General features: G+C 47.6%; 1 protein-coding gene across 1 annotated transcript in view; it reads left to right on the top strand.

Annotated features, from left to right (window-relative positions):
* Positions 1 to 9120: 9120 nt before the first annotated feature.
* The window catches only part of LOC119186467 (nose resistant to fluoxetine protein 6), a 126990-nt gene continuing 121607 nt past the window's right edge, over positions 9121 to 14503 (top strand). Inside the window, exon 1 of the mRNA XM_075880002.1 lies at positions 9121 to 10928. Coding sequence (XP_075736117.1) covers positions 10559 to 10928 — 370 coding nt within the window. The 5' untranslated portion in view covers positions 9121 to 10558. The remainder of the gene's footprint in view (positions 10929 to 14503) is intronic.

Here is a 14503-nt window from a genome sequence, read left to right as displayed (position 1 = left end):
ACTTCAAAGTTTGCAAGGTAGCCATTTTTCGCATTCAGGCAGTACACTTTGTAGCCAAAGCAGATAGGTTTTCCGCGAAATAACTGCTTGCAACCATGACGATCATAATATTCTATCATGCTTTCGCCGTAACTCAACTGACGCACCGGCTGAAAGTTCTGCAGGAACTTTGCCTTTAGAAGTTTCATCAGGGGGCACAACCTTGTCAGTTTGTCGCTCAAAGTAAGGCTCGTATTGTCGGCACAATGAAGAAACCTTATGATTTGCACGAAATGGTTTCTTCGCAAATGAAAATAAGTGGCGTGTTCCTAGGGCAGTTTTTTGTTTACACTAGCTGTACATGGCTAGCAGAAAGGAAAACCCATCCGGCAGCGGTGTTACGAGCGGTCTCCATTGGCTGTGTCATCAGTTACGTTGTTCGCAGCATCGTACCCAAGCACGCGTGCTATTGGCTGTGTTGTGATGTCGTCCATGCTGTCGCAGCCGTGGCGCTAAGCACACGTGCATCAGCCTCTCCTGAAACCTGTCACGTGGGTATGCAAAAGACAACTCTAGGAGAACGGCGACAGTAGAAGAGTCGGAGAGCTCGCATTCGCCAGGACGATGTTGCAGCCCGGGCGCAAGAACAGGCCAGGGAGGTCGAGAGCCTGCAGCAACTGCGTACAGATAATCCGGCAGCCTTCCAAGCTGCGCTATAAAAATTCACGCTCCATTCCCAATTGTAGTCATGTGGACCCGTGTACACAAAACGTTTGCCGACAAATTGAATTCATAGCTACAACGACCAGCGAATTATTGCGGAGATCGGGGGAGTTGCACATTAAACTTTGTTACACACTGTAGGCCCGTGTGTTCAGATTTGGGTGCACGCTAACGGAGGTGGTTGAAATTTCCGGAGCCCTCCACTACGGCGTCTCTCATAATCATATGGTGGTTTTGGGACGTTAAACCCCACATATCATGGCCGATTTGGGCAATGCGCTCCATCATTAGTAAAGCCGCTGCGGGATTCTGCTATTTGTCTAAGAGTGTGTGCGAATGCACTGAAAAGCCGTGCATATGATAAACAAAAATGAACAAACAAAAATCGCTGCCCAAGCACTGCGTCCAAGTGGTTAACCAGCGAAAACTGAAATGTGTGGCCCCTGTGTTCGGCAGTGGGTTCAACCCGATGCTTCCCTGGGGCCTTTCACAATTATTGGTTACATCTGCGTGCTTCTTGATGAGGTTAGACACGTGTTTGGCTTAATTACCGCAGTGTTTATTCCACATGCCACACATTGTGTCTCTTATCATCGCGATCATGGCGGAGTGTAAAGAGCGGTTTAATGCGTTTCGCAATGCCATAATCACATTAGTTCTTCTCGAATCGCAGGCGGTCACAGAGGTCGCAAACCAAAGTCAATGTGGCACGGGAGAAACTAGTTGAAACCTGGCGTTTGTCCCGGTGAGCACGCTCCCGTAATCATCACATTGACGCCGCGTTTTTGTAAGCGTTTGAAATTGCAAGCTAATTCGGCTGCGTGGTTTGCAGGATCCGCCCGCCACCGGCGCTTGCATTCCTGTTCGTGATTTATAAATCACGAACAGGAATGCAAGCGCCGGTGGCGGGCGGATCCTGCAAACCACGCAGCCGAATTAGCTTGCAATTTCAAACGCTTACAAAAACGCGGCGTCAATGTGATGATTACGGGAGCGTGCTCACCGGGACAAACGCCAGGTTTCAACTAGTTTCTCCCGTGCCACATTGACTTTGGTTTGCGACCTCTGTGACCGCCTGCGATTCGAGAAGAACTAATGTGATTATGGCATTGCGAAACGCATTAAACCGCTCTTTACACTCCGCCATGATCGCGATGATAAGAGACACAATGTGTGGCATGTGGAATAAACACTGCGGTAATTAAGCCAAACACGTGTCTAACCTCATCAAGAAGCACGCAGATGTAACCAATAATTGTGAAAGGCCCCAGGGAAGCATCGGGTTGAACCCACTGCCGAACACAGGGGCCACACATTTCAGTTTTCGCTGGTTAACCACTTGGACGCAGTGCTTGGGCAGCGATTTTTGTTTGTTCATTTTTGTTTATCATATGCACGGCTTTTCAGTGCATTCGCACACACTCTTAGACAAATAGCAGAATCCCGCAGCGGCTTTACTAATGATGGAGCGCATTGCCCAAATCGGCCATGATATGTGGGGTTTAACGTCCCAAAACCACCATATGATTATGAGAGACGCCGTAGTGGAGGGCTCCGGAAATTTCAACCACCTCCGTTAGCGTGCACCCAAATCTGAACACACGGGCCTACAGTGTGTAACAAAGTTTAATGTGCAACTCCCCCGATCTCCGCAATAATTCGCTGGTCGTTGTAGCTATGAATTCAATTTGTCGGCAAACGTTTTGTGTACACGGGTCCACATGACTACAATTGGGAATGGAGCGTGAATTTTTATTCAACTCAAGTCTTTATACACAACGCTAGCTTAAGCGACTAAGCTGTAAAATTGATAGCGCTTTGCTTTCAAAGCAGCGTAGACTCTCTTCAACTCGCTTGGCGAGATGTTCGCGCTTTCACGAAAGCTGTTTGAACTACATACAGCCTAGTGAGTGACGCTGCGAACTCGGGGGGCATGATCCTGACGGCAATAGCTGTGGGTACATGTTATGAGAAGATATGTTATGTGTTAACGTCTCTTAACCTCCTGTAGTCTCATCAGTCATGCAAGAGCGCAAAGTCCCCCAATAAGCACAGAAGTGCTTTGACTGCCTTGTGAGCCGACGAGCGATAAGGACGGTGCTCCAGCGGTACCTGCACGGAGAGCGCTTGTTTCGTCTTCTGTGTTCTTGTCCTGTATTGAATACGTGCTATCCAGTCCATTAGAATATAACAGCGGGCCCGGCTCCCCTGACTTGCAATCAGTATATATGTGCATACCGTAACATACATACATACATACATACATACATACATACATACATACATACATACATACATACATACATACGTACGTACGTACGTACGTACATACATACATACATACATACATACATACATACATACATACATACATACATACATACATACCACGATTGCGAACAGCCGGAGAGCCTGCGCGAAATTCAACCGCATGTAACATACTGCACCTTCTACTGGTGATTACCATGGCTTCTATTTGTCGCCACAAGTACTCCCTAAGGTTGGGATTAATAATTAACACCAATATTATGGTCCTCAATAGAATGTCAACTCCAATGAATCCGACCGTATGGCAAGTTCTGTATACCTTGGTACCAACCGCACCATTCCTTGCAAGCCTTTGGTAATATGAATTCCAGTCCATTTCCACTACCGATGGCTTCCAATTACGTCACTGAAACTGCCATGTTTTGGTATCAACATGGTGAGACGCGAAGTGTGTCATATCGCGTTAGTGTTATCAGTATATCGCATGCAGGCTATATAGCGAAAGATGAGGTCACACGGGCGCGTGCGCCGTAGTCCGCCGTGGTGTCCATAACCACTATCCTACGAATTAAAAAAAATTAAGGCAATTAAACACCAAACCTACAACGGAAATCGAACTCGGGTCCTCTGCATGGAAGCCCAGTAATCTACCACACACCCACGCCGTTGCTTCGAAGCAGCTTCGCAAAATAGCCTTAGGCAGGCTTGATGCCGGGAAGGGAATATCGTTAATGAAAGTAATAATGTGTTTAACATCGGCAAAATAACAACCAGCTGTCACACAATGCGTGAAATGCTCCCCCCCCCCCCACCCATTAGAAAATCTTGCTTGCTTGCTTGATCCTCTTTCGTGGCTCTCACCCACTAAGAAGAATTGGCCAGGAAGCCGGCGGTTAATATAAGTCAATACTTGATTGATATGTGGGGTTTAACGTCCCAAAACCACTATATGATTATGAGAGACGCCGTAGTGGAGGGCTCCGGAAATTTAGACCACCTGGGGTTCTTTAACGTGCACCCAAATCTGAGCACACGGGCCTACAACATTTCCGCCTCCATCGGAAATGCAGCCGCCGCAGCCGGGATTCGAACCCGCGCCCTGCGGGTCAGCAGCCGAGTACCTTAGCCACTAGACCACCGCGGCGGGGCATAAGTCAATACTTTAAGATTATCCAGGTTAGGGAAATAGGATTGTTTTGACTTGACGGGATTATTTTGGCACAATGTGAAAAAAGTGAAAGAAAAGAAATTGTAGAATTTTTTGAATAGCTGAGGTGTAGTCGGTATGTAAAATTCTTCTGAAGGTCAAGTCATTACAGTGTAATAGTTAAACAGTAAATATTAGATTGGCTAGTGAAAATCGAGAGCTGATCAATGGCCCAGCAAGGTAATCTTCTTGTGTTACACAGGAATTCGCACAGAGCCCCGCAGATGGTCCTGTCGCTCAGTCCTAATGAAGCAGCCCAAAAGGACAAAATATTAGGAGTAGTAAGAGGTATTTCCAGTTTCTTGAATAAAATTTTGAAACAATTTTTTCTTTGATTTTTAAAAAGTAGAATGTGAGAAGAAAATGGTTTATATTTTCGGGTTCATTTCAGCTTGAGCACAAAGGGAATGGAACCAGACCAGACCTGTAGAAGTTAGGAGGTGGTACACGTTGTTATGGAGACTTCCAATTGACGCATGGGACACCGTTTATTATTCAATGCGAAGTGCAGGTGCGAGAAATCTGGATTCCGTATCGTAATTTTTCACGAGTCTTCAAGAAGGGAAAGTTTTCTGAACCTCGCTGCTGTTACGTAGGCTGTAAGAGGCATGATTGGCACAATCGGAAGGTGAAGGGATTCTCGCGCGAGTGAGTCAGCGATCTCATTTATAAGTTTACTACGATAGCCTGGCACCTATATCATTCGCATTAGACGAATCTTTGCTAAGATTAATGATTTAAAAGTTTCTAGTGCTGCTGATGCCGAAGATGATGATAAAAATGCAGACGCAGAATACGAGTCAGTCACTTTCGCAGCTGTCGAATGAGTCCCAGGAAGTTTACGAATAGCTAGTATGACGGCCGTTAATTCCGCTTCAAATATTGGTGTATAATCTGGGAGGCGTAATGAAAAGGACCAGAATAATGAGAGAGAAAAAATACCCACACCTGCTTTCTGGCCACTCATAGATCGATGCATCCGTTGCAATTACTTTATTAGTACCTAATTGAGACAGGTGTTCTTCTAATAAGGCAATCAAATATTTAGAGGGCCAGTGTTTAGCACTCGTTGGGAAGATATCGTCAAATTCTATTTGCACTTGGCCGATTGGTTTTTCTACAGACGCAATTCTTCATCGTCGTCAACCACAGCATCAAAAAATTGAAGAAAATTCCTTGAATGTGTAGTGGGTACCATACTTCTCCGCTGAATGGCGAAAAATGGCATAGTGAATGCCTCCATTCGGCACAAAAATTTTGATTTATGGCGTAGTGGGTACCCTGCAAGTGGTTTTGTAGCAGTTACCCAAAAGAGTGTTGAGAAAAAGCTCTTAAAGCCCGCTCTTCGAGCTTTTGTTGTTTTTGCGCTGCGCGTTTCGCGCAGGCCTTGCGGTTTCTTTTTCGTCATTCATGAACAAAGGTCAATAAAGTTCCGGCCGCGTAGTAATCCCATTGAAGTATTGCTGAAAGAGCACCTTGTATAACCACAACGTGATTATACTCTGCCTTGGTGTCTTTATAGCCGCCATGCTGAAGTACCATTTAACCATCACACTATACTCTGTTCCAGAAGTTCCGTGCATCATTGTGGAGGCTACAGGCCTTCTCAACCGGCGAGCACATCTAAGTGTATCCTTTCAGGCCCTGTCCTCTGCTAGCGACGCGCGCTGCAGCGGAAGCGGAAAGAGCGTCTCGGGACACTGTGCAACTGCGCAGTGAGATGGGCTGTAGTTGTGAAAACGGTTAAATGTTCTCCTCGGCACCGTAGAAGCGCGCGTCTTCGAGATGCTTGCACGTAGACATTTGAGGGATAGGGTTCAGTGGCTCATGTTTCGGTAGAAAGTGCCGCCTTAGCCAAACTGAATATGAAAGCACCACGCTTCATCAGATTTCGTATACGCATGCCTATGGGCATGCGAAGTGCCGCCCGAATTCAATACGAAATGATGGCTCTATTCCCGGTGCCTCGCCGTGCTTATCGTGCTCCGCTACTTACTTGTGCAGCGCGCGCTCGCTGGCGTTGGTGAACGCAGCCGTTCTCTTAATGAGAGAGCTCATGCTTGCATTTCTGCCGCCTTCCTTACGCAGTGTCCCGAACACAGTTAGAGCCAGCTGATTCGCTCCCTTGTCGCAAAAGCTGATCCGGGAACGATATCGTACAGGTGAACGAGGCGCCACCGTTTTGACAGGAGTGACCAAATCTGCCACAGCGGACGAATCACAACCAAAGACTGGGTCCTCCGTGGCATTGTTGACGCTCGGGCTGTGCGGACTACTCATAAAAGTTTAGACAGTGTCGTACCATTCATTCGTACTTTATAAGTAAAAACATACCACATACGAGCCACAACAGCGTTATTTATTTCGTCATTTGGATGTTATAACACGTACAAGCAAGAACTTTTTTTCAGTATCATGGAGTCACAAAAATTGTTTTCTACAGAAAATGTGACAAAATCGTCACACAAATCACAGCTACAACACACAGAGAAGCCTTCAAGTAAAAATCATCCGACGAGACCGCTTGCAAAAATAGGACAAACAACGGGCTACGTATACGGTGTACTACATCTCGCTTCGCAACAACCTGCGTTCGAGGGTCGTGTGGCCTTGGCTCTGCTGCACAGAACTTCTGGAACAAAGTATAGGAAGCTGCCTCCATGACGTCAAGTGCAAACTATCAATTACAACCGCAAGGGAACTGTACTCACAAATAGTTCTCGGACAATTTAGCTCTATACGTGTGACTGCCTGTGAATGAGCGGTGAATGTTATTGAGTATGCGTTCGTAACATATGTTTTAGCTTCACCTCTTGCTTTACTCACTAACTGGAGTTTTTACAGCTCACAGATTTCGGTGGTGGCGTAGTACAAGGTATATGTAAACTGGTAGCGTAACTTCAATGGAACCCCATGTATCCAATAGTTGGCGGCTTGTTACCACCGTCGCCATCTATGTATGGAAGTGACAAATAACAGCTAGCAAAAAATAAAAAAAAAACATCAACATTTTCTTTACTGATGACCTTTTACGTGCCGTTATATATACGCGATTTTATTGCGCCTGATGAGTCGTTAATGCATGCGCGAGAAAAAAAAAGACCAATAAGGAAAATTGTGGAATCAAAGTTGTCTTATTAGCCAAATGACGTACTTGCAATATACACTGAAAACTTCGCAGATGAAACTGTGACAGCTCTTCAGAAGCCCAATAGGATATTAGTTCACACACTCACGTTGCCCAATCGTGCAAAAACCACTGCAGCGAGGCAGTGGCCCTGAGAATATACCTTTGGCAACCTATAGTGTACAGCGTCTCGTTTCTCAGCGTGTCGCATTCATCCTCACCAAAGCGAGGGCACGCCGGCCGTGCGCAGCGAAGTCAGGATTGATTGATTGATTTGTGGGATTTAACGTCCCAAAACCACCATATGATTATGAGAGACGCCGTAGTGGAGGGCTACGGAAATTTCGACCACCTGAGCGAAGTCAGTGGAGCGGCTATCTACACATTCTGTGAGCTAGTTCAGCTCTGAAATGTAACGCTAGTAAACGGCACATAAGCAAATAAATAAACTACAAAAGGTACGCATGAAACCACCACGCAAAAGTGAGCGATGCCTCGTTGACCCGGCAATGCGCCGAACAAAACGCATGCTCTGATAGCAGATTGCTTGGATACGCCCCCTCCCTCCCCCTCCATTTAAGACACTCGAGCGAAAATTAAGGCAATCAACCATTTGACCAGGTGTCAGATAAACTGTAAAGAATTTTTTTAGTTAACTTTGACATATATAAAATTACGACTAATTAAGAAGTATCTTTTATTGAGTTTTCCGTTTTCGTTATTTGTCCCTCCTCACCTAGTCGTGCTTCGATCGCCGGACGGTGTTTTCCTTCCAACTTTCGCGATCCATGTAATTTGAACATGGCGTAGTATGCGAAAACTTCTTCACCGGCGCGAAATAAAATGCGGCCCTGCGCGGGTCGCGTATGCGTAATTGTGGGCACCATTTTTCTGTAGGTTACACTCTCTCGATTATTGGCTTGTCGGTGATCAACCGTTTCTGAAATGGAAATATGATGTTTTATTAGGGTCACTTGTTATTTCTCGCAGTCACATTTCATTGTTTTGTAGACATGAAAGCATGACCGCCATCGTGGTCTATATAGCAATTGGTGTAGCGCCTATATGCACGACGTGGATAAAAGTCCAATATTTGCGTGGAGTAATTAGGTAAAGATTTTGGAGCGAGCATCACGCTATATATGCGAAAGAAGGAAGGAAAGAAAAAAGAAATTAACAAAAAAAGAAGGAAGGAAAGAAAAAAAAAAGACCCCCTGATTCCTTCAACACCGTCTTACCACTTCGTAGGGACCGGTGTAACAGCGTACGAAACGATCAAAGTGTCAAAGGATGGCTTCGCCGTAGTGATCTAATGGCTAATGCACTCGGCTGCTGACCCTCAGCTCGGGGGATAAAATCCCGGCTACGGTAACTGCATTTTAGATGGAGGCGAAAATGTTGTAGGCCCGTGTGCTCAGATTTGGGTGCACGTTAAAGAACCCTATAGGTGGTAGAAATTTCCGGAACCCTCCACTACGGCGTCTCTCATAATCATACGGTGGCCCCGCCGTGGTGGTCTAGTGGCTACAGGTACTCGGCTGCTGACCCGCAGGTCGCGGGATCGAATCCCGGCTGCGGCGACTACGTATTAGATGGTGGCGAAAATGTTGTAGGCCCCAGTGCTCATATTTGGGTGCACGTTAAAGAACCCCAGGTGGTCGAAATCTCCGGAGCCCACCACTACAGCATCTCTCATAATCATTGGTGGTTTGGGGATGTTAAGTTACACTTATTACTAAGTGTCCGAGGTTGCAAGTCTTGCTCAATAAAAATAATTTTGTTTCCAATCGCGTTTTTTTTTACGCTGAACAAACCGTGAAAGGGCTGTTAGGAGCACCATCTACGGCGCATGCAGTCTATCGCGTGATTTTTTCTTGTTCGATTAAAGTGTTTTGTCTGTGAACGTATTCTGCCGCGAAGCAGTTTAACAATGGCGGCTCTGTCGTTTTATGACTCAGCGTCCGCAGACGTCCATTGGGCGGCCGACAGTCAGGGAATTAATTTTCTTTTAGCGATGTAGAACATTTTAATTAGCGAGCGCTTCACTTGTCTCCTTGACTGACAGACTGGGCGAAGCACGACTTGAGCCTCAGAGAGACATTAAAATTTACCTCTCTCGCTGCTACTAAAACAAAACAAAAATAAAAAACATATTCGTCCAGTTTTTGAAACTGCCTGGTCACATTGACGCAATTGGTTATTATTGCGAATGAAGGGAACGTATGGAGGGTGGTCGGCAATGTTGATCATTAATGAACTACATTTCTTTCCTCTATCTCGCTTTGCTCTCTCTGGGTCACGTGTTTTCACGTCGACCACTTTAGCAGAAGCGCTAGCCTAGTGCACAGGCAACGCAGTGGCAAAAGGCAAATCGCGAAATGTACAACGCGCCGAGATAATTTCGGGACATCATTGAGTTTGCCGCTACTTCCCTATCAATGTCACTTTGAGACATCATTGCTAAAACTGCGCAGTCTAGCGTGAGGTATCCTCAAAACTCCTGGCAAGAAAAAAAATATAAGAGGCATTATAGCTTTGCTCTCAGGCCACGCATTAAGCATTGGTTTGTCCGCACAAGAACCTGCGTGCATTGGATCGCGTACCTCTCTTCACGCAGCACAGATGCTGGCACTGTTGGCTCCATTCGTCGTCTGAATCGCGTTTTCACCCCCGCGTTTGCTCATGGTGTAGTTCGTAAAACATTTTTTTTTCATCGTTTGTCGTTTCTCTGCATATTGCCCACTGCAGGCAAGTGAAATTTTGTCAGCCGTGGACTTGGCTCAGTGGATGAGACTTCCTCTGTCGTAACCTCATTACATCAGTCAGTGTGAAGTGCCCATCTCATTGAATCGTTCGTGCACGTTCTTCTTCACGCATGCAATCATAACTTGGTCCCTTCGTCAAATTAACCTGAACACTTAGCAAGGCGTTGGAAGGCTCGACGTCACATTCATTCCATTTTATGTTGGTGCCTATCGCTCAACTTATTCGCTCGCCCATGCCCTGTTGTCATGCTTTAGAGTCCAGCTGCGTTTCGTCGACGGGCATTACTGCAGACCTTTAGAGCTAAAGCTAGATCACTGCCATCTGTGCCACTGTGAACAGAACTAACTCAGTCTCACTTGGTGTTTACCACTCAGTAATTTTCATCAACGTAACTCTTCGTTTTGAATTACGTAAGGTTGCAGAAAAAAGGAAGAGAAGAAAACGATTAGAGTTGGATATTTTACTACAGGACGACAAAATCGGACGCAATGTTCTTACTACTGTCGATGGCGCAAAGTAGGCGCGACAGCTCACCCTTCAGACTCTTGGTGATCTGCTTGCTGTTCGAGATCTCCGCTCGATGCGCGCTAGCCGAGAACGTCACGGTCGGCAACGACGAGAAGTCCACGCCACCATTGCCACCATTGTCGCCGTTGCCACCGGTGAAAGCTGCGGCCACAGACAATGGCACTGATGACATCTTGCAAGGGCTAAGAGACATGATGACCAGCGTCTTTGACAGCATTACTCCGTCTGTGATGGCCAAGACGCTCGCGGCCAAGATGCGTCCACAGTGCAGACTGGCCCTTCTCAGGACGATGGTGGCCCTCAAGAAATTGGAGCCATGGGCTTTCAGATGTAAGTAAACGCATTTTCCCTTTCCCCGCACATGGATCAGTTAGAAGGTCAACCACGAAACAACGACGGAAGTACGCGCGGTACGCCGTCGTTGAGACTGGCAGTATACCATGTACCCTCCTCTACCTTCCCAGAAAAAAAAATAATGAAGCATACAGGTCTAGAGTTTGACTCAAAAAGTCTGGACAGTCTGGAAACTCACACGTTCAATGTTATAGGGGGCGTATATTCTGCTTCTTAGCCGCGTTCTTGTATTTAATGCATGCCGACGTCGGTAGACCACGCATATTATTTGGCGCTCCCATTCTTGAGTAACGGTCCTGTTGGAACCACGATGAGGCACTGGTAGGTCGGCGATAGACAAAACTTTCACCGTGCTGTTGAGGCACGAAAAGATCCCAACTAGTGTCTTCTTATCTCTCTGTGGGAATTTTTTAGGAGCCTTTCATTTCTGGTGTTGTTTTCTTGTTTGGTGTGAATGAATAAACTTTTTACGTAGCCATTATATTTCTGTATGGCAAAAAATCATTCTGAGCGTGTAGGCGAAAACGTGACATGACTCGGTACAGTTCGTGGTGCAAGGAACATGCACATTAGTGCATAGTCTTTGCACCATACATTTATAAATTGTTTCTTGTAGGCGAAATTCGTACCATGGCGCTTTTGTAACCAATTGCTCAGACGCTCTCCAGTCTTATAATTTTACAGCAATGTCCACATTGTTGTCTCTCAAGCTTTAAATGTCGCTATAAATGCTGGAAATTTATTTGTGATCTTGTATCGGGGACGTACTTGTAGTGCCTATAAGAATAATTTGACGTCCCAAAATCGCGATGTGATTATGAGAGACGCCGAAATGGAGGGTTCCGAAAGTTTCTACCACCTGAAGTTCTTCAATGCGCACCTGAATCTAAGAATAGGATAGTTAGTATGAGGCACCAATTACCGGCGTGTTGTGTGTAGCGCAATTAATGCGGCTGATGCAGAGTGCGTAGCCAGCTCCCGTCCCGTCAACTAACGAAGCTGATAGGTTCCGCGAAGGCGAACGCGGAAAGACCCATGCACGGGAAAGAAAGGAGACTTCTTAGTTCACACGGTTCATGAGCGGAGCCGTCAAGGTCACCCACGTTCGGGATTAGAAGGAGAAGGCTTACTCGGAAAAGCGTCTGGCAAGAGGCAGGTCAGGCGCCACCGTCTGAGAATGACGCAAGGACGCAACCACTTGGCTGACCCAGACATAGTGGCGGCAGGGAGACGAGCATAACCTCCCCCGCTGTTGTTAGGATGTCGGGACGCCTCGCTGTCGCATGCACACCTGGTAAGCGTACGGAGCCCAACGGTGTACCCACAGCTCTTAGGGAGGCTTCCACGAAGCAATAATTAATGAGAGAACTGACGGGGCTCGAGCGTGAGAACGGCTGCCGACGGAGGCAGCACGGCCTGGCATGGGAGAGAGTGTCACACGCGCACAACCTATCCCCTTGCGTGTTTTATTTGGTAACGTGGTTTTAACCAATGCAGTGCCTGTTGTGAAGGTGTTTCTGCGATTGGTTGTGATGATGCAAGTCCCAACATGTCATTGGTGTTTGTGAAGACTCCTTGTTCAACCGAGGGTTGAAAAGAGGATGTTTGAATCTGAAAAAAAGAGCGGATGTTCGGTCTTGGACTCGGGCAGTAGCCTGAGGCTGCAATAAAGCGTCCCTTCACTGGACTACAGGTCTTCCTTCGCGCTGCCACCGTGCACTTGAGTCATCGAGGGGACCCATCCCGAACCTCAAACATCTTCCCTCCTGTGCTAGTGTAGAAGCTAGTCAAGGATGAGGAAATTAACTAGGAAACTCAAGAATTTTCGCCTCCCTAGAAATTGCGGTCGCCGCGACTGGGATTCGATTCTGCTACCTTCGGGCAGGATCGAATCTTCGCCTATATGCTTCAGGTTGTCGTTCGAGGGGCGTTGGACAGCCAGTGTACCCTGTGAGAAGCCATGTTGAATGTGCGCCGTAGTCGGGCTCATATAGTCATTTTATTTTATTACCATTACCCCACCGTGGCAGTGTAGTGGCTATAAGATACTCGGCTGCTGACCCGCAGGTCGCGGGATCGAGTCCCGGCTGCGGCCGCTGCATTTTCCAATGGAGGCGAAAATGTTGTAGGTCCGTGTGCTCAGATTTGGGTGCACGTTAAAGAAACTCATGGTGGTCGAAACTTCCGGAGCCCTCCACTCTGGCGTCTCTCATAATCATATGGTGGTTTTGGGACGTTAAACCCCACACATTAATCTATCATTATTTTATTGTCATTGATGGGGGGGGGGGTGGCTAATTTTTTCGTTGGCAGCAAGAGAGGGCTTCTGTTCTATAATATACTTTGTATAGCGAAGCAATGTTACACGTACGTGGAATAAAAAGCATTGAGTGAATGTAGCCCAGCCGTTCTCGGTGTACACTCCTGGTTTCACATGCGTGAACGGTGGAATTGCTTTGCTGTTGTATGCCCGGTAGTTAGCCAGATCTCTATAGGTGATAAAACACATTGGATTCGAACACACGCCCATTACTTCCTTACCGGTTCTCGGCCTTTTTGGCTAAGGTCAAAGTGGCTGAACCTCCTCCCCCTCAACGACACACGGACGTGGCCGGCGGCCGCAGCCGACAAAAGGTGCCGACGCTGCGGGAGGAGACACGCCGCATGTCCTCTGCCATTGCATGCGGCAGAGCCGCGTCATGACGGAGCGCCCCAAAGCCATCTTAACGCGCCTCAACAATGCGGCCCTGGGTCGGTACACAGTCATCGGAGAGAGCCAGCAGGTCTGCGTACTGTTATGCCAGCGAATCCTCGTCAAACGACCGTGCCTCTGAAGAAGGCAATCTGGGTCAAGGCCAGCCCGCAGTCGGCCTGGCGCGATCACCTCGACGGCGTGAACACGCGCGGCGCCCCCCTGGCCCACGTGCATTGAGTCAGCTGCGCGCGTGACAGCGAGCCGGCGTCCGCGTGTCTGGTAATCTGACGCATGGCGCGGCGACCCCCATTGGCGGAATCTGCCCTGACGACCAGCGGCGCTTCTGATTGGACATTTTGGTTGGACCCGGTGTAAATAAAAGAAGCCCTGCGGCGCGTCGCGATCGGCAGTCCTACGAGAGAGAGGAGTCCCCATGTCGGAGAGCCGACATGTGTGTTAGTCAGCGGTCTTAGGCGAAAGGCTGATCTATGTGTTAGAGAGGAGAGCTCGGCTCTTCGAGTCTCTGTCGGCCCCAGTGCCGAAATTGTAACGCCTCTGTAAATATGCTGTACATAAACCTTGTTTAACTCACCGTCGTCTCGTCCGCTCGTCTTATCAGCTCTGCGCAGAAGCAGTCGCGAGCTGATAAACATACGCTACCAAACGGCTGGTGACCTTCCCGGCGGAGTTGAAAGCAGTGGCGCCGTCGGAGCGTGTTGGCGTCGCCGTCTTTCGCAACAGTGGTGGCTTCGGCGGGATCGGTCCGTCTTTCGCAACAGTGGTTGGCAGCTGCGGGATCGGCCGGCGTCAGCGACATCGATGCGGTGAGTGCCTGATGTTTTCCCCTCAGTTCACC

The sequence above is a fragment of the Rhipicephalus microplus genome, chromosome X (genome assembly GCF_043290135.1).
Source record: "Rhipicephalus microplus isolate Deutch F79 chromosome X, USDA_Rmic, whole genome shotgun sequence".
NCBI lineage: Eukaryota > Metazoa > Arthropoda > Arachnida > Ixodida > Ixodidae > Rhipicephalus > Rhipicephalus microplus.
Note: the sequence above shows the minus strand (reverse complement) of the source record. Positions and strands in the feature narration are given on the sequence as shown.